This window comes from Patiria miniata, unplaced genomic scaffold (assembly GCF_015706575.1).
Source record: "Patiria miniata isolate m_02_andy unplaced genomic scaffold, ASM1570657v1 HiC_scaffold_3, whole genome shotgun sequence".
In the NCBI taxonomy this organism is placed as follows: domain Eukaryota; kingdom Metazoa; phylum Echinodermata; class Asteroidea; order Valvatida; family Asterinidae; genus Patiria; species Patiria miniata.
In genome coordinates this window covers 26,888,646-26,914,157 of record NW_024037069.1, presented here as the reverse complement: position 1 = coordinate 26,914,157, position 25,512 = coordinate 26,888,646, and the positions used below count along the sequence as shown (strand labels likewise).

The window sequence follows — 25,512 nt, the reverse complement described above, 5'->3', positions numbered from 1 at the left end:
TAATCCTATACAATAGCACTGCCCGACTCACTTCACCAGTCAACGACCAGGCCAAGTCGCATGTGACAGTCAGTTAGTGAGTCAGTCAGCCAGGTACAAAGACTATGAGCGTTTTCGAAACGACTGGCTCTGGCTTCGTCTTCGGCTGAATGACATTTTAGGCCCCGACTTCGGAAACTCCAGCTACATTTTGGTGCCTGTTATGCTTCAGGAACATTCAATCGGTTGATATGAAGACAAAAGTTGGAATATTTTCGTTTAGTTTGCCTCTCAGTGATTCAGAAGTAGCAGGTGAAGCTGAAGCCGAAGCCGAAGCAAAGGTTTCGAAAACCCCTTATATAGCCTGGCCCCTGAGACCAGCTAAAAAAAGAAAGAAAAGGCAAACAAAAGCAATGTTTTTGAAAACCCTTCATACATATCACGTGACAGGCATACTTAGCAGAGACAATACACATCTACTGGAAACTAAGGCCGTACATCATTTTTTACCAAATCATTAATTTAAATGTACAAATGTCTACTTGGTTTTACAAAAGGCCTCGTCCTCGTCCTCTGACATCACTCCTTCTCGTCCTCCTCCCTCCCATTCAGCTGTGAGTCCCCGCCCCCTGCTGCGTGCACCGAGGGCTCGCTGGTCTGAAAGAGTGAGTTGCCCACATCGTCCGAATGCCTCTTTTCACTTTTCAAGACCTCGATGACTTCCTCCCAAGCGTCCAAACACTGAAGGAGGAATAAAAAAAAGTAGAGAGGGCACGTGAAAAAAATTATGTTGCTCATTAGTTTCACTGGGAGAGGAAAGACTATGCCACTTCTATATTATTTTTAAATATTTAAAAAAGTTATTAAGGCCAAAAAAACAAATAAGTCGGTCTCTGGTCAGCGCGCGCGTCAATTTTAATCATGCGCGTCAATCTTTTTCTTTTCCAAAATGTTCCGCGGTAGCTCCAACAGCGCCCTCTAATTGCTGCACCTCCTCAATTTTTTTTACCAAAGAGCACCAAGGAATGGGAAATTGCACCAAGGCAAATGATCGAGAGCACCAAGGCAAATTATGGAGGACACCAATGTACATGAGGACACCAAGTAGCAAAATAGTACCCCACCTTGTCTGTACAATCCTAGCTTGAAGAAGCCCAAAAAAAAAGAGGCCGCGTCCCCGCGTCAATTCCGGAACTTTGGTCTGACCAGAGACCGAATATTATTTTTTTGGGGGCCTAAAATCGAACATTTTCCAAATGATGATCAGTTACCGTACCTACTAACTGTTGATACAGTTTCATCAGTTCTACTGTTTTTACTGTTCAACTAAAGACAAATTGACAGAAGTTGACTGAGAATGTTTTTAAGTACAGGTGTTCCAACTATACCAATAATTCATAAATACCTATGCAGTTTACCCATTCCTATTTGGTTGAGAGCCCATCACGTGGTTGATAAAACACCAACTGGCTTTAAACACTTTTTTCCGGTGTCACATGAATTTGGACTCTTGAAATCTGGTCCCTTTTATTGGTTGACGTTCACAATCTTCACCCAGGCATGTGGAATACTACCAATGAGTCCATATTTCACAGAGTCCTAAATTCACACTACACTGGCATCGCTGCATTCTGCGCTACATCGTGCAGTACGCGTGCGTCAATCTCCATAAGGAGATTTTGGGTATTACTGGAGAACGAGGCACATACATGTACCATAAACATAGCTTAAGGGGTGTTTCACAAAACACGAAGTAACATTGTTTGAACAACATCGTTGGAAATCTATAACGTTTGGCCTGTTTTGACTTTTTGACCAAAAGGTATTTATGAATGGGAATAAATTATGTGCTGGCCGGTATTAAACAAGTACATTTAAAGCCAGATGGGGATCTTCTTCTTCTTCTTCATTCATTCATTTTCATGATGACTTGATGAGTTGGGCCCAACTGTCCCTGTCGAACATAGTGTTGGAAAGAGATGGACCACTCAGACCAGTTTCTAGCTCGATGGATGTTTTCAGGGTCATGTTGGGACGACCTTTTCGTTGAGGGGCTTCAAGATTCCAGAGGAGAACTTGACTAGCTGGGGATCTGGTTGCCGATAATAGCCCTCGCTTTCGGCTCGGGCCATTTTCAGTGTCCATAATATTTTGCATACTCATGAGCTACTTACTGAAAAAGAAACTGTTCGGCAAAACTCACGAGGAGTATCAGTAAACAGCAATAGACATTACATGATCAGTTTGATTATTCCGTTCTTAATTGACGCACCTGTTTGTAGCTTTCCACCTGTCCTGCAGCCAGACCGGTGAACATCTCCTTGACGTCTTTCCTCTTGTTGCGATGCCATCGCTCCATGTCCGCCTTCATGTCGGCGTTGGCCACCTCCGACTTGTCACTCAGGAAATCCACCTGCTTCTGAAGCTGAAAAAAGTAGAAGGGGGGGGGGGAATTGTAACAACAACGGGAAAAGGTTGAAATCTTAATCTGATCATAGATGTATGGAAGGCACTGTTTGAGAACAACCAACGTGACATCATCACGCTTCATGAATATTTAAGTTATTTTATAGGGGCTTACCTTGAGGAACGCACCGCTTGAGAACTATCAACATTGGTAATAATCACATTTGAATACGGGTCATTCTATAAATTTAGGCTCTAAAGTGTGACATTTCTTCTGCTCCTGTTAACTTGGAACTTTTGTAATTTGCCATTTTAATATCAACAAGAATGACTTCAAATGTTGGGTAGGTAGTTTGCTATTCATGATCTCTCTTGGAGGATGACTGCATTAACCCTAACCCCCTTGAGTGATTTACTAAAAACCTTCCTCACTCTTGCAAAATCCAACACCATACGGTAAACTCTACACCCAAACTGTTGGACTCTGATTATGGTTGTATGCCTGACCCAATGTAAAGCATAATCGGTTTACTATAGTGCAGTACTCACTCCAACAGATTCCAACAAAACGTGCTGCTGGATTTTAAAGGATTGGTGTGGTTAGAGTTAAGGAATTCATCAGAATTATCAAATCACAGACGTCAGACGTAACAGGGACAGGAATAAAAAGTGGACCCCAAATTTATAGAATGACCCCTGTGTATGAGTTGTGATGATTTCCTATTGGTTGTTCTCAATAAGCGCTGGTCCGAGGAAAAAAATGTTAGCCAAGTCCGTCACAAGACAAATCACAAGTCAGGTCACAAATAACTGGGGACAAACAATGACAACTGAATGTTATAGTTCTCTCTCAAATGACGTCATTTCCTACAGACCAGCCACGTGCATCGGCATTTTGTGCGTCAACTTGCATAACGCCTGTATTTCGAACACATTTCGAGCAACAAGCGCACGTGTTTGGAACATTTTCAACACTGCCCAATGCGTGTTTGTGTAAAATACGCAGTTGCAGTTCTCCTACAGAGATGGCTGTCTCTGAGAGAGACCTATTGTCACAACTTGTGATGGACTTGTGATGGACTTGACAACACCTATGTACAGTAATATCAACAATGCACACAATCCATTGCCAATTCGTAGTAGTTCCATGTCATTTGATGAACATTATCAGTTAGTGAACTAAGTGAACAGTGTTGGTTCTCTTCTATGCACAAGTGACACATTAGAGGACTGCATGCCACTAATAAAACTAGTTACATGATGACGTGCAACTACGAACAGGATTTGTACAACGTGCATGGATGGGGGGCGACTCAGGGGTTTTGGAATAAAGGCTTTTGGTTGCGGAAACAGCACACAAAGAGAATTCTGATGCAATACACTTGCAGGAATTTAAAAAAAAACAAAGAACTTCCGACAGAAATGACAACAAGTTAGAGAAAAACAGAGGGGAAAATCCTTCTTTTTTTTCTTTCAAGTAACCATTCCCAGGTAACATTATCTGTGAAGTTTAATTTCCAAATTAATTTCCAAATTAAATCCACTTTTTGCAATAGATTCTATGCTTAGGCATAGAAAAAGATTTATGCAAAAATCAAAAACGAATAAATAAATAAATTAGCAGCCCTTAGGAGTCAGTTGTTAGTAGCAAGAATAACCATCAACCCTGTCTCAATTATCGAGCTTAAAAGAAAACTACATACAAATGGATTGAACAAAAATTCAGCAAAACGAAGCAACTAAAAATTTACTGTTGGGATTTTTTTGCCATGCCAATTTAAGACAAATATTGCAGCGTTTCATTTACTGTAATAAAGAAAGCCAAAATGTTAATTCAGAAAAAAAAAATTATAACGGCTTTTTTTCAAAGACAACCTAGAAAGGGGCAGAGGACCGGTGATTTTGTTACAAAACAGCAACCACTCATAACAGCAAAAAATAAGAACGCACTAAGACCCGACTTTAAAAGTGTAAACAACTTTCTCGATTTTTCAAAATCAATTTTGACACAGCATGGAAAACTGGACCACAGAATTGCCGACCTTGCTGCCTTAACCTCTTTTGACGTATTATGGTTGACTGAAAAATCATTCCATGACCATAACCGTCTCTACACAATAATTAAAATTTTGCCTCTACCCTCTACACTATCCAATATAAGAATTCTGAACCCTGGTTTTGTTAATAAGAACCAGTTTAAAAAAAGGGGAAAAAAAGGGGCAAACAAATATTTTCTTAGAAAGTTTGGGTACCTTGTCAATTTGGCTTTCTAGCTTGGTACTCTTGGCCTCTTTGACGTCGCTAGGGTCTTTGCCCATTATGGCCCCCAGAGAGTAGTTCTGGTCCGATATTTTCACCTAGGCAGAGAACAATGCCAGGTGGAGCATTAAGAGGGTTTTTCCAATTCCAAACCTTAGCTTCTTTTTCCTGCTTCAGCTTAATATCTGTCTCCAGGAAAAATTATAGTCTCAAACTCAATGGAAATGTAGCTACTCTGAAGTTGGTTTTATGTATTAGGATTTGATCTTCCTTGAGCGGAACAAGGAACCATATTAAGCCGGATTTCTTCTCAAGACAGGGGCCTGAAAAATGTCCAGTAGCCGAAGTTGGAGACGAAGCCGAGCTTTCGGCAAATGCTCCCAAGATATCCAGGGCTCAATTTCATAGAGCTGCTTAACAGTTTGCAGAAAAGTTGTGCGTACTATATTAGAAAATGGTGCTAACCTTAAGCACTATTTCATGGCACAGATGTGCTAACGACTGTGAGCGTGTGGAGATTTCTATCGTTTCATCACTGATTTAAGCAACTTTCTCCTCTGAGGTAAACATGACTTTTGTGTGCTTACTGCTTACGGTCTTTATGAAATAGATGAAGGTTCTGTAATAGCAGAAAATTGTGCGCTCAGCAGTGTTATAGGGGCCAGTATCATAACACCGCTAAGCACACAGTTGTCTGCAGTAGGTAGCACAGCTTTTCTGCTAACTGCTAAGTAGCGCCAGAAAATTGGGCCTAGGACATGAGGGAGGGGAGGGGAACTGTGCTTATTGGCTCTGCGCATTGTCAGTTGAGGGCGCTGTTTTAACTATCAATGTGAGCCACTGTCAGTGCTACATGTACCCTCACCGAATTTTGTTGAAGAATTCCTGTTTTATTTCTGTTTAAAACACGTTTTTTCCCTGTTTTTAGGTAAGAAAACAGGAATAAAATACATTTTTTTCCCTGTTTCCTGAAAATGAGTATGTTCCACCAACTGTTTCCTGGCTGTTTTATTTGATGACATTTTGTTTTTATTCTGTTTTGTTGTGACTCACACAACAAAACAGGATAAAAACATGTTTTAAGGATGTTTTTAACGATGTTGCACTGTTCTTTTGCTGTTTTGGTGGAGCCTAAAACAATATTGTAAGCTAAATGTCTGTTTTAGTACTGTTTTTTGGGGACTTAGAATTTTTTTGAAAAGTATTGGGCTAACCAATTGATACATCAATGTCCAGACTGTTTTTTCCTTGTTTTCTGGTTGTTTTCGTTCTGTTTTCTGGAAAGGCATATGCTACCCAGAGTGCACTACTTCCTTTGACCTTTGGTGACCTCATGCATGTACTGGGTGTATGGAAAATTTTATTTCAGTTACAATTTGAATCAGTACTGCAGTGGGCATAGGACAGGCAGACATGTAGTCAGGAATAATTGCATCAAATTTGTGATTGTACTCTTTGTCTTTTGCACACACGTAGCTGTCAGTATGTTGGGGTGGTGTTATAGACAACTATTGGATTAGTATCTGTCTGGTTTTATAGCCAGTACTTTGAATTTTTGATGTGATCTGGCAAGTCATGGTGCGTGTAAATTTATGCCTGGATTGTTGCATGCACAGATATGCATAGAGAATGAGTGCAATTATCATCAACCATAGTTGCATGGTAAGTTTCTGTATTTATGCATGTACCATTTGGATTAGCTAGATAACATAGATTGAGTTGATCTTGTTATTTTTTGCCATTTTAGAATGCTGTAGGTATAATCATTACGGCAGCCTGCTTTCACATGATTTTTAACTGCTATTGTTACGGGATTCTTATCAACAGCTAGTTGACTATGCATGGTTCCCTGACCAGCAATTTAGCCTTAAAAACAACTATTTTTCAAAAACGGTTTTCTTTTAATAACCATTTTTGAAAAAGAATTGTTTTTTAAAAACGTGTTTGAAACAGGAATAAAACATATTTTATGGTTAAAAAAACCAGGTTTGAAACATGTTTTTAAACTGTTTTATTTTTCCCCTGTTTTTTGAGGTGGCGAAATCCAACCAAATAAAACATGTTTTTTAAGAACAGATTTGTTTTTAAAAAACGTGTTTCAAACTGAATCAAAACATGTTTATTTTCTGTTTGAATTCGATGAGGGTATGTTCTGCTTATTCTTGCATACCAAAGCTGCGCTCTCATAAATTCCTAACTGAATGAACACACAAGAGCAACGCAAGAGCCTACAATCGATGCCATTGGACAAGCAAAGACAACTTTCGCTTTCTTTTTCAAATGTTTAACTTGGGTGCTTGCACAACTGTCTATTCATGTATGCTAACCCATAACCGGCCATGATCCTTCAACATAGTCGAGGTTAGAGGAAAAATACTCTGAAATTAGAGTCTTGACATTTCTTGCAGAAAACAGGATACAACTACCGGTAACAATTAGAGAGGGAATGAGGAATGCAATGGACACACGCATACAAATGGAACATCAAAAAAACAGGCTAATAGACAATCTCACAGCAAAACATTGTAAATTCAAACTCGTTTCGGTTTGCGGTAACACCATGTGGGAATAACTACTATCGCTCAGTAGATATTTAGTTCTGATAAGAACGTCCTGCTTATTATCAACTTTCACTAAGTAGTTATAATTCTGATAAAGATTATTGTCAACTTTCGCTAAGTAGTTATAGTTCTGATAAAGAACAGTCCTGCTTTAAGTTTTAAAAGAACTTGTCTTTGGTCTCAATCTCTTTAACGAGTATGACACGCAAATGTTTAACATCAATGTCATCCATGTATTTCTTATGTGACGGATTCATGATGTACGTGATAAACGTAGTGACCATGCTGTGAAATTGCCTACTAAAACACTGAGCTCAGGGAACAAGCAAGAAGTAGCTGTTGAGCAAACTAATCTGCTGGGTGCCTTAAATAAAAACTCTGCGTTTTCTTAGCAAAAGAAAATGGGTAGCCAGCCAAAACGTCACGTGATGTACTGCAACTGTGTCTAGCTCTCAGCTAGGCACTGTTATCTGCTTTTACAGCATTGTGAAATTGAGATTTTCTCTGAAGAAATGAAAAAATGGCATCGTTTGCTGAAGAGAGCAGACTTAAAGCTATAGTCCATCATTTGCAGCCATCCGAAAAGGTAACTGGCGTATTATTGTTGAAAAACAATAATTGTTATTCGGCGCAGCGCGCGCAAGCATTGGCACGACGCACAGGTATGCGCTCGGTTGCTATAATTCGTTGGATCAGTGCGCGACATCGCGTATAGCTGCAATTCAAAACATAATTCAAAACATGATTCAGCAACTTTTGATTTGAAATTGAGATCCTAGAATGCTGTTTTTCTCGGAATATACAGCTGAAGCTGAGCTGAAACTTCATCAGGTTAGTTGTTCAGCATCCTGTTTAGATTTTGAACACTTTTGTTGCTTCAAACGAACAAAATGCACAAATTACAAATGATGGACTATATCTTTAAAGCTAATGGGATGTGTCAAGTTTGAAGGAACAAGCCATTGGAAAATTTGAATTTGCCAAAATGTTGGAGATAATATGAAGCATAAAAGTCATGAATGCGACTCTGTGGTATGAGAAGGATTTTTAGAGAACAGCCTCTTTTCTCGTATCTGCAAAATCCAAAAACCAGGAAAAATCTTTTATGAAGGCAATTTTTTTTTTTTGGAATAACAAATATTTCTGTCTATCTGACAGAAACAGAATTGATTACTGTCAGAGCATTTGCAGTAATTCCAAGCACATGACATGTTGGCTGGACAGGCAATTATGATTTTTTTTCTGTGAAACATAACAATGCTAAGCTGATAGGTGAAGAACATTTAAGCAAAATCAACAATCAAACAAGGAAAAACAAGGAGATACAGATTTTTCTTTGCTGACAGACCAACTGCCCCATAAGCAAATAAATTAGGTAATATTACTTTCCTCCATTCTAATTTATTCTACAGTATTACAACCCACAATTTCTTCTGATGATTGCAATAGTCCTTTTAACATGTTTAAAGGGATTGAAATGTTAAGTCTGTGAACAACACCTGTCTTGAATTTCATGAATAATTCATCAGGGGCCGGGTTGTGGTTTAATAAAGACTGGGTAATCTGGATTTTATGAATAATTATAAACCAGGGGGCGGGGTTGTGGTTTAATACAGACTGGGTGATCTGGATTTTATGAATAATTCATCAGGGGCTGGGTTGTGGTTTAATACAGACTGGGTAATCTGGATTTTATGAATAATTATTAATCAGGGGGCAGGGTTGTGGTTTAATACAGACTGGGTGATCTGGATTTTATGAATAATTCATCAGGGGGCGGGGTTGTGGTTTAATACAGACTGGGTAATCTGGATTTTATGAATAATTCATCAGGGGGCGGGGTTGTGGTTTAATACAGACTGGGTGATCTGGATGGGCATGGCTACATACCTGCTCCCTCTCATTCTTTTTGCGCGTCAGCTCCTCGCACGCCAACTCGTACTCCATCTGAATATAGTCTCGTTTTCTGAGCGTACCCTGAGGAGGGGAATGACAGTAACAGAAACGACGTCAGTATCTATAAACGGTGATGTTCATTAACCGCAACCCCCCCAGGCCCTTTTGCTAGATACCATCCTCAATCCTCCAAAAATCGTCTAAAATTGTGCACAAGTTTATATTAAAATGAAGGATACCCAGCACCTCAATCCTTCAAAATCATCAGACAGTCCTCCCTCTCAAAATGTATTCATCCTCAATCCTCCAAAATCCTCCTTTTCTTCAAACACCATTCATCCTCAATCCTCCAAACTCCTCATCTGTTTCAACACCATTCGTCCTCAATCCTCCAAAATCTTGGTTTTCGACTCTAAAAGGGCACGAGAAATCAGTCTACCCTGCCAGACCTGAGTTTGTACAGTAAGTATTCTACAACTAAATACTGGCTGATTTTTTTGGCTAATGTCTCATTCAAAAGTGATCAACTTTTGTATTGCTAGAACTTTTGCTTTTAAAAACAACATATATATTTTTGGGGGAAAAACTCAAAAATAGTACAATATGACAGCATATCTTTAAACGTATTAAACAATCATCTAACTCTCGTGTGAATTCCCAGCAGTTTCACACTTTCATTTTTGAGGAAGTGTCTCCATAATTACTGTGCATAAAGCGAACAATTGTCTGCAACACCAAGAAGAATCTCCTTGCACGTCAGCCTGTTTGTCAGAGTCCCTCTGTCTCTTTGAAAAAACAACCAGTTGTCAAACGGGATTTACGATCGACTAGAAACAAATGGGGCCTCGCAGCCGAGCGGTTAGAACATGGAGCTACGGAGTGGAAGGTTGGCGGTTTGAATACCATTCGGACCAAAAACTGGAAAACTCTCTCTGACGACTCAACAGTAAAATGGGTACCTGATTCGTTCAGGGAAGGTAAGACGGCGAGAGGAGAGGACTGGGCCCCGCCACTCATATGCCGCGCCCAAGACACAGTGGACCTCTAACATCCCACTGCCCCTACAGCCAGTAATGGCTATGGGATACCTTTACCTTTTACCTTAAGAAATAAATGGCACTTTGCTTCTGAAAGCTACATACCTTGACTGCATCTGAATACAGCATGTACTCTTTGGCAGCAGGGAGGAAATTGGTTTCTATGGATAACGTCTAAAAAAAAAATAAGAAAACAGAAAAATTGGGAACAAAACCTTTCCAGGAAAAATCAACATGAAGTAGAAGCATATGATTTCAGGATGACTTAATGAAATTTGTTTTTAACCAGTTCACGCCGGGAATATTTTGACAAGAACGGAACAAGGTGCAGGATTATTCACTCGACCTCAAGCCTGGCGGGTTGAAGCCATCACCCTCGGACAGCACACCAATATTTCCGGCCTCGCTCGCTGCGAGCCGGTCAATGCCAGATATATTTCCGGCCTCACTCTCTGCATGTCTACACGTCGTCCGGCGCGAACTGGTTCAGCAGTATCAGTGATATTTGATTTAATTATAATAAAGAACAATTACAATTAACGGAACACACAGTAATCAGGTGTTTCATGGTTGAGGCTGGCAGAAAGCCAAAAACTTGTACTTGGCCAGCCACCTGTGAATAAGCAATTAACTCTTTCAGTGCCAAAGTCGTACATGTACGAGGTATACTTGTTAGCTCGAAGTGCCAACCTCGTACATGTACGAGGTAATGTTCGTACTTAAAATCGCCAAACTTCGTATATGTACGAGGTAGAGTAAGCATGTTATCACAAGGGGGCGCTCTTGCTCTTTCTAATAATGACATTTTGATTCAGGTACGACCTGTATTTATTTGTTTCATTCGAGTTCTTGCGAGAGGGCGCAGCACTGACACTCGTATTTTCTGCAAAAAGTGCGGAATTCCCCTGTGTGCAGGACAGTGTTTCAGGGTGTATCAATATGTACGTGACTACTATTGACTTTCCAATGTACCAAGGATATACCAGAGAGCAACAACAACAAATTTAGTGAGTAAAACTTATTTACTTTTTTTTACAGAATTTTGAACAATTACAAAAAACGCTCGAAGTTGGGCACTTTAGGGTTAAACTTTTCAAATTTCGCGGGCACTGAAAGAGTTAAATGTAACTTTATACCCTCCCCCCCCCCCCAAAAATACTTAAACTAAGATTGACTTACCATGTCCTTGACAGATTTGGCACATTTGTCTAGACAGTCTCCCAGGCTACCGAGCGTGTCCGCCAGCTCGACTTCCGAGTTGCCCCATAGTCTGTACGTCGGGCCGTAGGACTCATATTCAGCCCCCAGATCTGGGAAAATGATTTAGAAGGAGGAAATGGTCAGGTAAACAAACTGGGATCTCATTCCCTAGACGCAAAGGTTGTCCTGGTCAGGGGTTCGGACCAATCTTGGTGGTACCATCAGCGTCGTTTACATATTCCTCACGGCCAGGGGCTAGTGAATGAACGCGCACGTGCCCATGGAGTCGAGGCTGGTGATGGACTTGACACTGGTAAGCACACAATGGTGAGCTTAAGTGCTGAATTCTTCAGTTCGGGGCCCAATTTCATAGCACTGCTTTAACAGCAAGCAGAAAAGTTGTGCTTACTGTAGCAGAAAATCATGCTGCTGCTTAAGCACTATTTCATGCTAACATTTGCGTGCGCATGGAGATTTCTATTGTTACGTCACTGACTTAAGGCCAAAAAAAAGTCGGTCTCTGGTCAGCGCGCGCGTCGATTTTAATCATGCGCGTCGATCTTTTTTTTCCAAAATGTTCCGCGGTAGCTCCAACAGCGCCCTCTATTTCCGCACCTCCTCAATTTGTTTTACCAAAGAGCACCAAGGAATGGGAAATTGCACCAAGGCAAATGATCGAAAGCACCAAGGCAAATTATGGAGGACACCAATGTACATGAGGACACCAAAAAAGCAAAAAAGTACCCCACCTTGTCTGTACAATCCAAGCTTGAGAAAAAAAATAAAATAAAATAAAAATTAAAAAAAAAAGCCGCGTTGCCACGTCAATTCCGGAACTTTGGTCTGACCAGAGACCGAATATTTTTTTTTTGGCCTAAGCAAAGTTTTCTTCTGGGGTTAAGCGTGCTTTTGCAGTGCTTACTGCTTAACGGTCCCTATGAAATAGATGGAGGCTCGGTAAGCACAAAGTCCGCTGTTAAGCAGCGCTATGAAATTGGGCCCTGAAGAGGTCTCCTGAAAGTAGCCAAGGCTGTGTCCGAATCACCTGGCTATAGCTTGCGATTAATGGACACAGTGTACAGCTAGTCGTATCCAAGTAGTTTGGACAGAGGCTAACGAGGCTCTTACCCATCTGTTCCTTGAGTATCCTCTGTGAGATCCTATCCACCGATGACATCTTCTCTGCGAAGGTGTTGATGTACTCAGTCATCATGGTGAACTCGGGGCTTCGGTTTTTCAGCATCAGGGCCGAGGTGGTGGTCTTGATGGTGGAGCCGATGCGGCTGACGATACCCGAGCTGGCCTTACGGTGGGACGTCAACTCCTGGTTTGAAAACAGGGTTATTTGTTTCTGTCAAACGGAGTCACCGCTGGACAAAGTAATTTAATATTGGAATAAGATCCCTATAAACCACCTTAAATACTCAAAAAAAGTTCCATTTAGCTGGACATTGTAGTTGTTTTTTCCAGGATTCCCGGCAGCTTATGAACACAAAATTGCCTGAGATTTCCCAGATATTTCCCTAAGAAATTTCTAAAATTCCATGAGAAATGTTTTCACTTCAATGAGGTTGCTGGGAAGTCAAGAGGTGGTGTCGCATGGCTAACTGTTATTGTCTACAGAGATGTGTAATATTCACACTGCATAAACAATAAACAACATGGACACGACTTGAATGCAAGGCACAAGACGCACATACGCCAAACTCCCCGTTTTTCCCGTTGTATTGTCCCAAATTCTCAGAGTTTCCCCTCAAGGTTTTCCCTGATATCCAGATTGGTCGTTTTTTTGCATACAAACTTCTGGTAAAGCAAAGCAGGGTCTGTAAAATAATTATTGTGTCGTATAGTGCTTCCTATGACCCAAGTAAACTTGTGGTCTTGTGGTATATTTCTCATTACTGATCTTTATGAACAACATCCAAAAGTAAAATCAAGTCAAATTTTTTCCTTTATGACGATATCCATCTAAACTACAAAGTTGCGTGTTCTATTAGGCCAACCATTTACATGTACAACAATGAAGGAGAATGTTTTTGCACATGATGAGCAAAAAGAAATTGTCTACACAACCTAAAACATCCAAGTTCTACCAGTGCCAAGTGTGCTATCTGCACTATGTCTACAACCACCAAACATTATATCTTATAATAGTTTATGCGGTACCGCTGCTATGTACATCAGATTTAAACCAGCCAACCGATCCCGTTAGCTCGGTGGTCGAGTGGTAAGACATCTGCACTAGAAAGCAGGAGGTTGTGGGTTCGAGTCCCACCCAAGTGATTTTCTTCCAACTTTCACTCGGGAAGTAACACACTGAGTATACAGTGTTTGAACGTCGGTGAAGGGCAAAACCTATAATTTGATTTATATTACCCCGACGCAAAAAATTCCATCTTATAATAACCACCAAACATATGATAGCACGACAACTCACGACACTGCAAATCCTACACGACATCAAACCACACAAAGTTTTACCCATGCCTTGGCAGTTAGGAAGACCTTGAGGTACTCGTTGAAGGAGACCACGGGGTGCTCCGAGATCCGCTGCATGAACTTGTGCAGCGCCGCCTGCCGCGTGATGGTGAAGTCTTTGCTCAGGCGATCCATCCTCATGCTGTGCTTCTCCGGCAAGGGCTGAAAGCAGAACGAAGAAACAAATTAACCCTAACTCCCTAGGCCTTTTTGCTAGGTTGTAGCCTCAATCCTGCCAAATCCTCCAATTAGCCTCATGGAAAAATAACATATAGCCTCAATCCTGCAAATTCCTCCATTATTTCTTAAGTATGATCCGTGGAGGGGTGACCACTGCCTGAATCCTGCAAAATCCTGCGGCAGTGACTGTCAATATGTTGAGGCTTGGCCAGTGACATCCTGGAGCAGTAACGGAGGATTTCAAGCATAATCCAGGCCTATATTTATGCATGGCTGAGCAAAAACAACACAAGGCCCGGCCCAAGACCTTGACAAAGTGCATCCTACGAAATCAGTAACGCACATTTGCCATGAAACCTGAATCCTCCAAAGTCTTTCACTTTGGCAAAGAGGATCTTGAAGGATTCAGGGCGGTTAGGGTTAATAAATTCTCATTTATAGGCATTCTTCATCCCTTGAATCCAAAGCTACCCTGTAATTAAGGACTTAGGGTTAAGGATTAAAGTTAAGGAACGGGGTCAATCAGACTAGCCTATCTTCCTCACCGGTATAATATGAGTTTCTTCCGTTTCTAAGAGTTTCTGTCTTAACCAGAGGAAATCTTGGTAGCGCCGTCTCACGCTGTACTCCGGTTCGTCAAATGCACTTCTTGTGGTCTGCGAAACAAAGTAAAAAAAAAAAAAAATGTAGAACCAAAAATTAACACTACATGTACCTCCCTTATAGTTCATCTCGGAAAATTCCTGAGTAACCTAAAAAAAAAGAAGCCACTACTGTATGCACAAATCTGAGGCACATTTCATGGAAACTCATATTATAGTGTGGTGCTGTAGTCCAATGGTTACGGTGTTCGATTTGTGTGCCGTGGTACATGGGTTCAAATCCTGACCGTGGGAACATGGTGCTTGTGCTCTTGATCAAGGCACTATACCATTATTGCTTCGTCCTTCGGATGGGACGTAAAGCCGTAGGTCCCGTGTGTTGTGTAATGCACGTTAAAGAACCCAGTAACACTTATCGCTAAGAGAAGGGGTTTGCCCCGGTGTTTCTGGCAGTGGCTGCAATATGCACCGCAGCACCTTGTCAACCCTTATAAGGTGCTACATAAGGGGTCTCATATACTTTATTTACCTTTCTTTAATAATAGACTTAATTTCCAGCGCCTTGAGTACCTAATAGTTGGTAGATAAGTGCGTTATATAAGACTCCATTATTATTATGGTTCAGATTTTCAATGATTGACTGGTGTTATGACATTTTTTACAAGCTTCTTCTGACTATTGAATAATGATGCAATCTAGCCCCCAACCTCATTGTCTTATCAAAATTTGTGCCATTCTCATGAATTGTTTATTCCCAATACTCACCCTAGTGAATACTCTATATGTGATGTACGTATCTATCGTAAAGACATGTTTTTGGAAATCGTCAACGGTGATGAAGAGATCTTTGACATCTGGTTCTTCTTCCAGCTTCATGGATCCCATGATAGCAGAGGGTCGGCCTTCAGTACTGGAGACTTTGGCGGGTGCTCGGATAACCTAAAAATGAGTACACATAACAAAAATATTGGAAAACAATAAGGGTAATCCTTACCTTTAGGACCCCGTTCCCATATAAGGTTAAAAGACTCAATAAAACAGCTGACTAAATGACACTCAAAAGTGACATTCTGATATTTCTTGACACATTTGAACAGTTGGCAATGACACCTTCTTGAATATCAGCAGGTTTAATTTTGTGGAAAGAGGACAGGGCTTTGATTTATGAGGGGTATTAAGAGACGACGATGACAAACAGAAAATATATTTAAAAAAGCAAGATGGTGAACTGCAAAAAAGGTAGGAAAGTCACATTTTCTTTGAAAGTGCTTTCAAAATTACAACTAACATGAGTTTATCTGAGAAAAAAGACTGCTTTAGCCTGCAAAAGTCACTTTGGTACTGGACAGTCATCTGCAAAAGTCAGTTTTGAACAGATCTCGTAAAAATAGAGGTGTCCTAAAGATAAGGATTACCACAATGATAAAATTAATCCCAACTTTCTTAAATTGGCAAATTTGCAAGAACCCTCCTTTATAATGTGATTTTTTAATACAATGTAAAATGCAAAACAAAAGAGGAGTTTCTGCAACTGCTTCGTGAAACCTATCCCCTTTTTAAAAAAAGTTAAACATTTATGTTAGTTTAACAAAGACGAAACCCAATTCAGTTAGAAGAAAAAAAGGGGTGGGGACAGTCATTTGTTTAAAAAGTTGCAATCATTCGTGGTCACTTCATGAACTAAATATTTTTGATGAAGCCATACTCCTATATGGCCTAGGGCCTATCAAAATAAATTTTAAAAAAAATCTCCTAAATACCGTAAACTGCCTGCATGAGCATTGCCAGGATTTTTGGGGGGTCAAAGCAAATGTTCTCAATAGATCTTTTTTTTTTAAGGGTGATCGGGGGGGGGGGGGGGGGGGGGGGGGGACATTTGCCCACCCAACCCCCAATTTCACCTCTGCAGATGCCCATTGCCCATGTTGTTAAATGTGTATTAATTTTTTCATAAGATAGAATCAAATCAATTTTAGCAAATACGACACACCTCTTTTTCCTATTTTCCTTTCTCTTTTTCTCTTTTTTTCCCCGCTTGGGTAAGCCCCTCCCCCATAACCCCCCCCCCCCCAACGGCCTACTCCGAGCAATAATTACTGTCATCTTATTCTAATCGATCTGAAGTGCAACGCCTCTTGAACACTTCCCATTGCGGCAATGCATTGTCACTGCACACTCGCACTCGCAGTGTCGCACAGCAAAAGGGTCGTACATGTAGGCCGCCTAGTGTACTGTGAGTGTGACACTGTGCTGTGCTGCTAGTGTGCAGTACCGGTGCAGACTGCGCTAGCTTAATTTATAAAAGGTTCACTTTCACACAACCAAATCAATTTTCTCAGCAATGAAAACATCAATTAATCCTTACAGCAATAATGTCTTCCTCGTCGTCCGTTCCGGAGGATAGAGGGTTTTGTAATGGATCTTCTTCGACGTCTCGTGAGTCGGTTTTTTGAGTTTCGTCCGCCATGTTTGCTGACATGTAGGGAAACTGCAGCCTCGAACTCGAACACTCTTCTTCTGTAATAATTATACTGCTGAATTTTAATTCAATGTCACGCTCTAACGACGGACACAATATTACAGTTTCACTTTCAAATTAACATTTCTTTGATGTCGTTCCTAAAATTTATATTTAAGGTATTTGTACTGATAGTTTAAAACATTGCTTGATAGAGGATAGTTTATTTTCAGATGATGATCCTGGAAAGTTCTATATTTCAGTTTTTCAGTCTTTGAGATTGTTTATATTATCAAAATTCACCCAATTAAGAAACACTTGACATGTCCGGTCCGGGTCCAAGTGGCGGTCAAGGTTAGGAAGAAATTGTTGGTCTTATTTTACTCAAATTGTGCTTCATTGCAAAGGCCGACATTGGCACGTGCAAGATGAAGATGTGTACACGTTCATTCCATAATACTTACTAGGCCCTGTGTATTTTGCACATGTATTTGAACATTGTATTTGTAGGCCTACATCATACGTCATGTACTACATGCGTCACGTGTATAGTGGTACCATATTTTATGGAACACTATAGTTTTAATCATTCTTGATAGTTGTAATAATTTAATTTTAATCCATCGCAGGTAAAAAGGGGGGGGGGGGGAAATAAACATATAAATTGTCGTATTAGTATTACTAAAAACGTAAAAGCCTGCGATGACTGTACTACACATATTATGTGGGTTGATGATTACGGGTTGATTCAAATAAGTCACACTTTTATAGTTTTAAAGACCTTTATTGTAACAATTTTATACCATGATTTTCAATTTTTCAAATGCTACAGAACAGCAGAATCGGCTAAAAATTCTGGAGGATTTGCAACAGCAGAAGAAGAGATTACAGATGCAGACAGGAGCCCCAGGGTTAGTCGACATTGCCAACCCCCCAACCCCCCCACCCAAGAGAGGGGCATGTTTTTTATTTATTTCACTCCCCCCATCTCTTGCCCAACCCTGTTTTCACAGTGGACCAGTCTGGCAATAAGTCCCACCCACTGCTCGTGCTGTGGGCGGGGTTACAACACCACACCTCTCAATGCTATGCATACCCAACATTCTCCAGCCATGGCCCGTCATTTGCTGTATGTAAGTTGTGGGGATTTTGCCAGACTTTTGGTCGTGCAATAGAATAACAGCTGTGATTGGTCAACACATCATGGGCGGGACCTAAAATGGACCAGTCCGTCAAGGTTCTAGTTACTTAATTGTGGATGTAGAGATGTATCTGTTGAATAACATGTCAGTTATCAGGCTTCTGCCAGACTTTGGTCATGCAATAACAGCCGTGATTGGTCAAAACCTCATGGGCGGGGCCTAAAATGGACCAGTCCATCAAGGTTCTAGTTACTTAATTGTTGATGTATAGATGTATCTGTTTAATAACATCTGTGTCAATTTTTTTTCTCAGAGCACCTTTACCGGCACAAGCGAGAGCAAAGGAGGCTCCTGGTGGACAAGTGAGTATGATTTATAATATTTCATATTGAACAATACATTACCGAGCACAAACATGTCAGGTATGGAAATGCATTGGTACTCATCTAGTGGTACTGTACATTGTGATTGCAGAACAGGGGGCCAACAGACGCCAGGAATTTAGACCAGCGGCAGAGACAAGCACTACAGGTAGACCTCTCAATGTATTCTCTGAAATCCAATATCTGTGAAGATGTAATATAGTCTGTTATAAATTGTAACCTGCTACAGCACAATGAGGAATAACCCCAAGTCTGTGTTACTGATATCAAGTGTTTAAAAGCCATAATTTGTTGAGACACGTAGCTGTCAAATTGTTAGTCGTTCATAAAACTAGGGAGAAGACCATCACTATTTGCAGACCATTTCTGCAATTAGTGTGTACAGCTGGGCGTATTTCGAAGGAAAGGAAAGAAAAAGGAAGAAGACAAGCTTTTTCCTTGCAGATGATGATGACAATGGCAGCAACACTGCAGGGTGGAGGGGAGGAGAGGGCGGGGCAAGCTCCTGTCATAGATGAGACTAGTCAGCATCCAGTAGGTGGAGCCAATGACCTGCAGGCTGGAGCCAATGTTGCAGTGGGCGGAGTCAATGATCGAGTGGGCGGAGTCAATGATCCACCAGGCGGAACCATTGATCCACCAGGTGGAGACAGTGATCCAGTGGGTGGAGCCAATCAGCTAATGGGTGGAGCCAATGAGGAAATGGGTGGAGCCAGTGTTCCAATGGGAGGTGCCAATGATCCCATGGGCGGAGCCAATGATCCCATGGGAGGTGCCAATGATCCCATGGGCGGAGCCACTGATCCCATGGGTGGAGCCAATGATCCCACGGGTGGAGCCAGTCATCCAATGGGCGGGGCCAACGACGCAGACGGCGGAGCCGATGATCCGGAAGACGGGGCTGTGGACAATGATCCTGATGTTGAACTTAAGAAAGCGCGCGATTTTGACTGCGGCTGTCGCTCCGTCAGCAACAAAGCTTGTGTTCGTCAGTTTACCGCGGAGGAGATTGTCCGCATCAGATTAGACTTGAGGGAACTCACAGGAGGTAACATAAAGTGTTATTAATTATTATCGCCATTCCTGGCTTTTGTCAAATTTTCTCCATTTCTTATTACAAGGGAGGGCCTTCATTAAAACTACTGAAAATCCAATATAATGTAAGTAGTAGTGCATGTACATGTAGTTTAAAAAGCAATGGCCCTATTGCCAGTTGAAATTAATTCTAGTTCAAAACAAGTCTCCAAGTATTTGCCTTGTCTCTGTTGGAGAAAAATATTCATCACATTTATTATTTTTTTTTATTTGCTAAAAAAAAAGGAATACCATATTTGCTTGGGGAAATTCTGTTTGACGTTTGACCCTCAAATGTTCAGTTGTTAATTATGAATGCTTATAATATCAGAGTTCATGGGTCGGAGGTCACAAATATCAACCATTTTGTTCTGCACAGGGGAGAAGGACCTAATACTCTTGGGAATCTTCCACACTGCAATGAACACCAGTAAGAACATCCAGACCAAAGGTCGGAAAAGGAACGAAGTGAAAGAACGAACGCGGACAAGAAGTACCTACACCGTACACTCCAAGCGAGTTTGTGCCACGGCCTTCAGATATCTCCATGCGTGAGTGCCGATGGCTTTTCGGTTTTGATAAGACAAACTCCTTTTGTGCCTTGTTCTTAAGGTACTTTGGACTTCATTTCTGACTGTAAAATTGCAAAACATTATTGTATTCACAGAAACATCCGTTGTGAGCATTCTGCACCATTCAAACGTACCCACACTTGGCCCGTGCAAGTACCGTTAGGTTATAAACGTCATTTTAAGGATTTACAAGGTGCTGCGGCGCACATTGCAGCCACTGCAAGAAACAGGGCAAACCCCTTCTCTTAGCGACAAGTGTTACTGGGTTCTTTAACGTGCATTACCTAACATATGTGCCTACGGCTTTACGCTCCAAGAAGAGAAGAGTTTGCTTGAAGGTGGCATCACGCGACCACAATATAATGTACCCTGGTCTGTAGCTGTGCCCAGCTGTTGCAGTTGTGCTTACTTTTGACATTTTTTTTTCATTTCGTGTTAATGTTTCCGTGCAGCATCAGCAAGAATAAGCTGACGGCGGTACAGCGCTGGTACCGGGAGCACGGGCTCACGCCACGCCGCAAGAGATCGGGCGGCCGCAAGGAGAGCAAACGCACCCTCAAGTTTGAGGACACCAGCAGGCTGGTCCAGTTCATCAAGAACTTTGCCGAGGAGCACGCGCTGGCTTTCCCCGGCAGGACGCAGGGCTCCAAGACGGCCGACCGCCGCGTCTTGCCATCGACGCTCACCAAGTCCGGCATCTGGAGGAACTACTACAGCCCCTGCATGCAAGCCTTAGGTACAATTCAGAAGTAGTTTTGCAGTTGTTTAATTTCCGCAAATAAATTTTGTTTCTTCAATTCTTTGCCCTAAAGTCATGGAGCTGCGTAAACCCTTGGCGTTGGTATGGTATTTTCCATGCATGGCTTCAGGACTGTACTAGTGGACAATTTACTGTACCTTGAGCCATAAACCCGTATTTGCCATAAGGCCAGGGATCACACCCAAAGTCAGGATGCTAGCAACATTGGCAGTGATGCAAACCTGGTTCAAACCCCGCTCCACTATTGTAATTTCCCTTTTCAGTTTCCATTTGTGGTTTATATTAAACAATTGATATTATTCTACTTATTGTATTTGTCGCAGGCTTTAGGGCAGCCCAGCTCAGCACTTTCAGGAAACTATGGCAACAGCTCTGCCCCAACATCGTCTTCAAGAAGACGGCCAAGAAAGAGAAACCCGCCAATCCAGCCGCATCCAAGCCACGCCTGATGAAGCGTCCCAACCAGGCGACAGCGCCCTCTGTGTCAAGCACGAGCTTTACTTTCACCACAGATAGTTGGCACTAGTGCATTACGTTCCCGCTGTTAACGCAATATGACTTCTGGATTGTTACAGAAATAATGACAATTTTAAACAAGAAAAGTTGTGCTGTATGATATTTTCGCTTGAAACAGTCCAAAAATGAGGCATCATTAGGGAGTGCTCAAGTTATACAGCATTGCACACTTCGAAAAGTGAGATCAACATGTGTAAAAATATATTTATTTTATTAAAACTCTATACCTTTTCTTTCAGCCAGTCTGATGAAAACTGATATTATACTTATTTTAGACTTGATAAACAGTAAGTTCAGATAAATTCTGCTCGACCGTTTCTTGCAAACTTTATACAGTGAAGGAAGCAAAGCTACAATGTCCACAGAATTAGAATTTTCCTTGGTACTAAATATTAAAAAAAAAGACTTCATACACGTGAGCATTCACAAATCTAGGCCTTGACACCTGCATACATGTAAGTTAGCAGCTTTTCAGCTACAGTCATAGCATATCATTTCTACTAAAACTGACATTTTGTGAAAATTGTCCTAGGTTCGCAGCTGTTTATTTGTCACTACTGTAACTCGGTGTGTTTTGAACATATTTTATGCTGATCAGCATGTTTTTGTACATGTATAATCCTGTTTGTGTTAATTTCTCCACTGTTGTGATGTTCCCATTTATTGCCATTAAGAGTTGTAAACAGTAATAAATGATTAATAACTCTTTTGACTGAAGAGAATTGTATGGTGTCAGTTGAAGTTTCTTGTCGCCGGATATGTTTAGTCGCCGTTCAGTGGTTTTCATGGAACAGCAACTTTCAAGCACCAATAAAAAAAAAGTCTGCAACAAGGTGCATTGTTGCACAACAGCATGCGCAGTTGCTGCATTTTGACAAGCAAGTCTAGAAGTCTATCTGCGGTTTGTCATTGAGGAAAATGCAGGGAACAGAATAGCTAAAGATGTGGCTGACATCACCGCTGTGCATTGACTTATCAACCCTAACCCCCTTGAGTGATTTTCTAGGAACCTTCCTCACTCCTGCAAATTCCAACACCATATGGTAAACTGTACATGCAAACTGTTGGACTCTGACAATGGTGGTATGCCTGACCCCATGTAAAGCATAATGCAGTACTCACTCTAACAGATTCCAACAAACCCCGGTGTTGGAGTTTGATGGGATGGGGATTGTTTAGGGTTAATACATGAATTTCAACCCTGCTGGGGACAAGGTTGCATGTGTCCATGGGCAAGACATTTTATCAACATGTGCTTCTCTCCCCCTGGTTTGTTTCCTATAAATGTACTTGACAGATATCGTTGACGGGAGAGTGTGTCTGCTATGCTGCAAGAACTCCAGTGGGCTTCGCTTGAAGAAAGACAAAAAACATCAAGTCTCCTTCTGATGTACAAGATCCGACATTATCTCGTGGCAGTTAGCCCTGACCTCTACCTCATTTCAATGGTTCCTTCATCAACGAGATCATATCATCCTAATAAGTACCAACCCATTCAAGCTTGTCTCCAACTACACCGCTACTCATTTTTCCCCCGCACAGTCGCCTGGTGGAATACACTCCCTGGAAGCACCTTGGTATCCTCACCAACTTATGAGGTGTTTAGGGGAGCAGTAGCAGCAGCCTGTCCAGAATTCCATGGATGTTTTTACTTGCACCCTGTATATATCTGCACTGAAAGGCACTCTCACTGTACATGTACATCAAGTTTTCCTCGGCACTACATCCAAACTTAAGACGTTGCTGAGTACCGCTGTAGAAGTAGAAGTAGAAGAAGTAAAGGAATCAATCACATAGTGACAACAATATGTCAAAATCTACATGAACTCCTCATTGTGCTGTAGTGGGTTACGATTGTGCTAACAGTTCTCTAGAAAATGCAAGATATATCAAATGTACCCGTTGTCTTCGATAATCCAAAATTCTTCACGAGTTTTATAATCTTTGTCCAACAAACACAAGACTTCTGGAAGTAACAAGATTCTATTTTTGTGAACTGGGATTTGTTCATCCTTGTTTGTCAAATAGTAATGCATATTTTGTCATTCAGATTATTTCAAAATCTGTACCTGACGGCATTTTTCCTATTTTTCCTTTCAGCACGCACATTCCAACTCCTTTGCCTACTTCATCACTCAGGATTCTTCCTTCGGAAACCTCATTCTGCCGGTGTTGCCAAGACTTCCTGCGGATTGAAGGGAGGGGGAGGTCTTCCTGAACTGCTTGGACAAAACAGAACTCCAGCTTCCAGAGAAATAGTTGGCCGCAAGAAAGTGGCATTGCGCTCATCTATTTGCATTTGAGACGTTGAAAACTGCAGTGTTCAAGACTGCATGTTTACTTTCAAGTATAGTTTGTGAGGCTGGGGGATGTTTTTCTAAAAACTTTGCGTCCTTCTTGGACATCACATTTTGCCTGTTGGCATGTTCTTGTGGACGACTGTTTTATATGGAAACAGAGAGATATCATCTGGCTGTGAAAAGACGGCAAAGTTTCAACAGGAAAGTAATAAGAGACAACTATCACGTGGTCTGTTTGTCGGATCATTGCACCAAATTGAACTTAACAAATTTTCAAAATCTTTCTCGGTTTTAGACTCTTTACGGTGTATTCCATAATTGCTCTTTTGTAAATTGAAAAGTGGTTCAAATCAGTCGAAGTTGAAATGTTCAGTTTGTTTGTGTATATTTTATTGCATTGTTGAGATAAACCTTTACAAAAAAGCCAGGGTCACATTAATGCATTTTGTAAATATTTCAAGCCAAAACTTTCAAATTTTCTCAAAACCTGTATTTTTTTGTGCAAGTGTGCCCAACTTTTATGGCAAGTGAATGAACACACATTTTGCAACATACCAAGCCTTCTAGAATATAACACCAAAGCAGAACAACTGAAAACTAATTCCACATTTAAATTTCTTTTGTCCCTTGTCCCTTGTCACAAGTGTGGCGGGGACTCATTAAGGCACTTTTTTTGGGGGGGGGGGGTAAAAAGGTAAATATTTATAAATGAATGGACATGATCATTATCAGTCAATTGACTTCCATGGAGGTGTGGTTGCTGTTAATGCCCCACCCATATGATTTAAATAATCCATGGTAGCCCCTCCCATCCTGGTTTTTGTCTTCGTCTGCACTGTAAGAATGAGGTGTCACAAAATATGCATGTACTGTTATAATATCCATTTTAATTGAAACTGACAACAAAATAAAACAGCAAGAGACCTGATTGGTGGTTCATGCTATGTGTGTATATTTATATCTTTTCTTTCCTTTTTTTGGTTTCTTTCAGTGAGGCAAATGACAAAGGGTAGGTCAGTGCAACGGGAACACAATTTAACAATTCGTAACAATTACCAGACAACTTTGCATTCCATTCTTACAAATCGTCCACCAACGACATTGACAGCTCGCCTTTACAAAAACTTGCATCGGTTTTCAATACTCGACTTCAACGCAGTCCCATTTCAGTCCAACGTTAAGACAAAGGCAGATATACATGTCGTATGTACATGGGGATAATGTTTGCGTAACAGTTTATTATGCATAACTCGTACAATTGTGACCTGTTCTGTCAAAAGCAGACGCTTCTGGGCAGAGGTTCAAGTTGAGATGGAGCCAAAAAATGCCGTGGGGTGATTTTTTTCTCGATATTCTAATTTTTGCATATTTGTAATCCTGAACATGTCTAAAATATACTATAAAAGTTTGAAACCGTAATTTGAACTCTAAATATAGTCTTTTTGATGATTTGTTTGTTAAGGTATATCAGGTAAAGAAAGGTCTGTTTCGTGACGTTTGTGGCCATTTTCTCCGTTTTCTACTTTTCGACACGATGAACTTCAAAATAGCATAACTTTGCCCAGGAGTGACCGGTTTCAAAAATAAAACCACCTTTTAAAAGGAAAATGTACATATTTTAACAATATGCAAAAATCTCATTTTTGACTTTGTGCCCAGAAAAGTCTGATTTTGACAGAACAGATCACACATATGTTTGGGTATTTTAA

General features: G+C 41.0%; 2 protein-coding genes across 5 annotated transcripts; one reads left to right on the top strand and one right to left on the bottom strand.

The window, feature by feature from the left end:
- Positions 1–294: 294 nt before the first annotated feature.
- Positions 295–17,101, bottom strand: LOC119737588 (sorting nexin-7-like). Of its 3 annotated transcripts, none has more exons than XM_038212042.1 (11): positions 16,964–17,101; positions 15,364–15,537; positions 14,542–14,652; positions 13,820–13,978; positions 12,467–12,662; positions 11,318–11,448; positions 10,244–10,312; positions 9,096–9,182; positions 4,638–4,742; positions 2,252–2,404; positions 297–720 (listed from the first exon to the last, which is right to left on the bottom strand). In XM_038212042.1, exons 1-11 carry the CDS (start codon positions 17,075–17,077, stop codon positions 559–561), a joined length of 1,461 nt encoding a protein of 486 aa, XP_038067970.1. In that variant the 5' UTR covers positions 17,078–17,101; the 3' UTR covers positions 297–558. The 3 variants fall into 3 exon arrangements, with proteins under 3 accessions (XP_038067972.1, XP_038067970.1, XP_038067971.1); XM_038212043.1 differs by having other exon boundaries at positions 13,826–13,978; XM_038212044.1 differs by lacking the exon at positions 4,638–4,742 and having other exon boundaries at positions 295–720.
- LOC119737587 lies at positions 17,032–21,745 on the top strand. Of its 2 annotated transcripts, none has more exons than XM_038212040.1 (8): positions 17,032–17,117; positions 17,889–17,967; positions 18,512–18,560; positions 18,673–18,729; positions 19,026–19,629; positions 20,035–20,206; positions 20,680–20,963; positions 21,311–21,745. In XM_038212040.1, the coding sequence occupies exons 2-8, from the start codon at positions 17,948–17,950 to the stop codon at positions 21,511–21,513; spliced, it is 1,389 nt and encodes a 462-aa protein (XP_038067968.1). In that variant the 5' UTR covers positions 17,032–17,117; positions 17,889–17,947; the 3' UTR covers positions 21,514–21,745. The 2 variants fall into 2 exon arrangements, with proteins under 2 accessions (XP_038067968.1, XP_038067967.1); XM_038212039.1 differs by lacking the exon at positions 17,032–17,117 and adding an exon at positions 17,249–17,410.
- Positions 21,746–25,512: the final 3,767 nt, after the last annotated feature.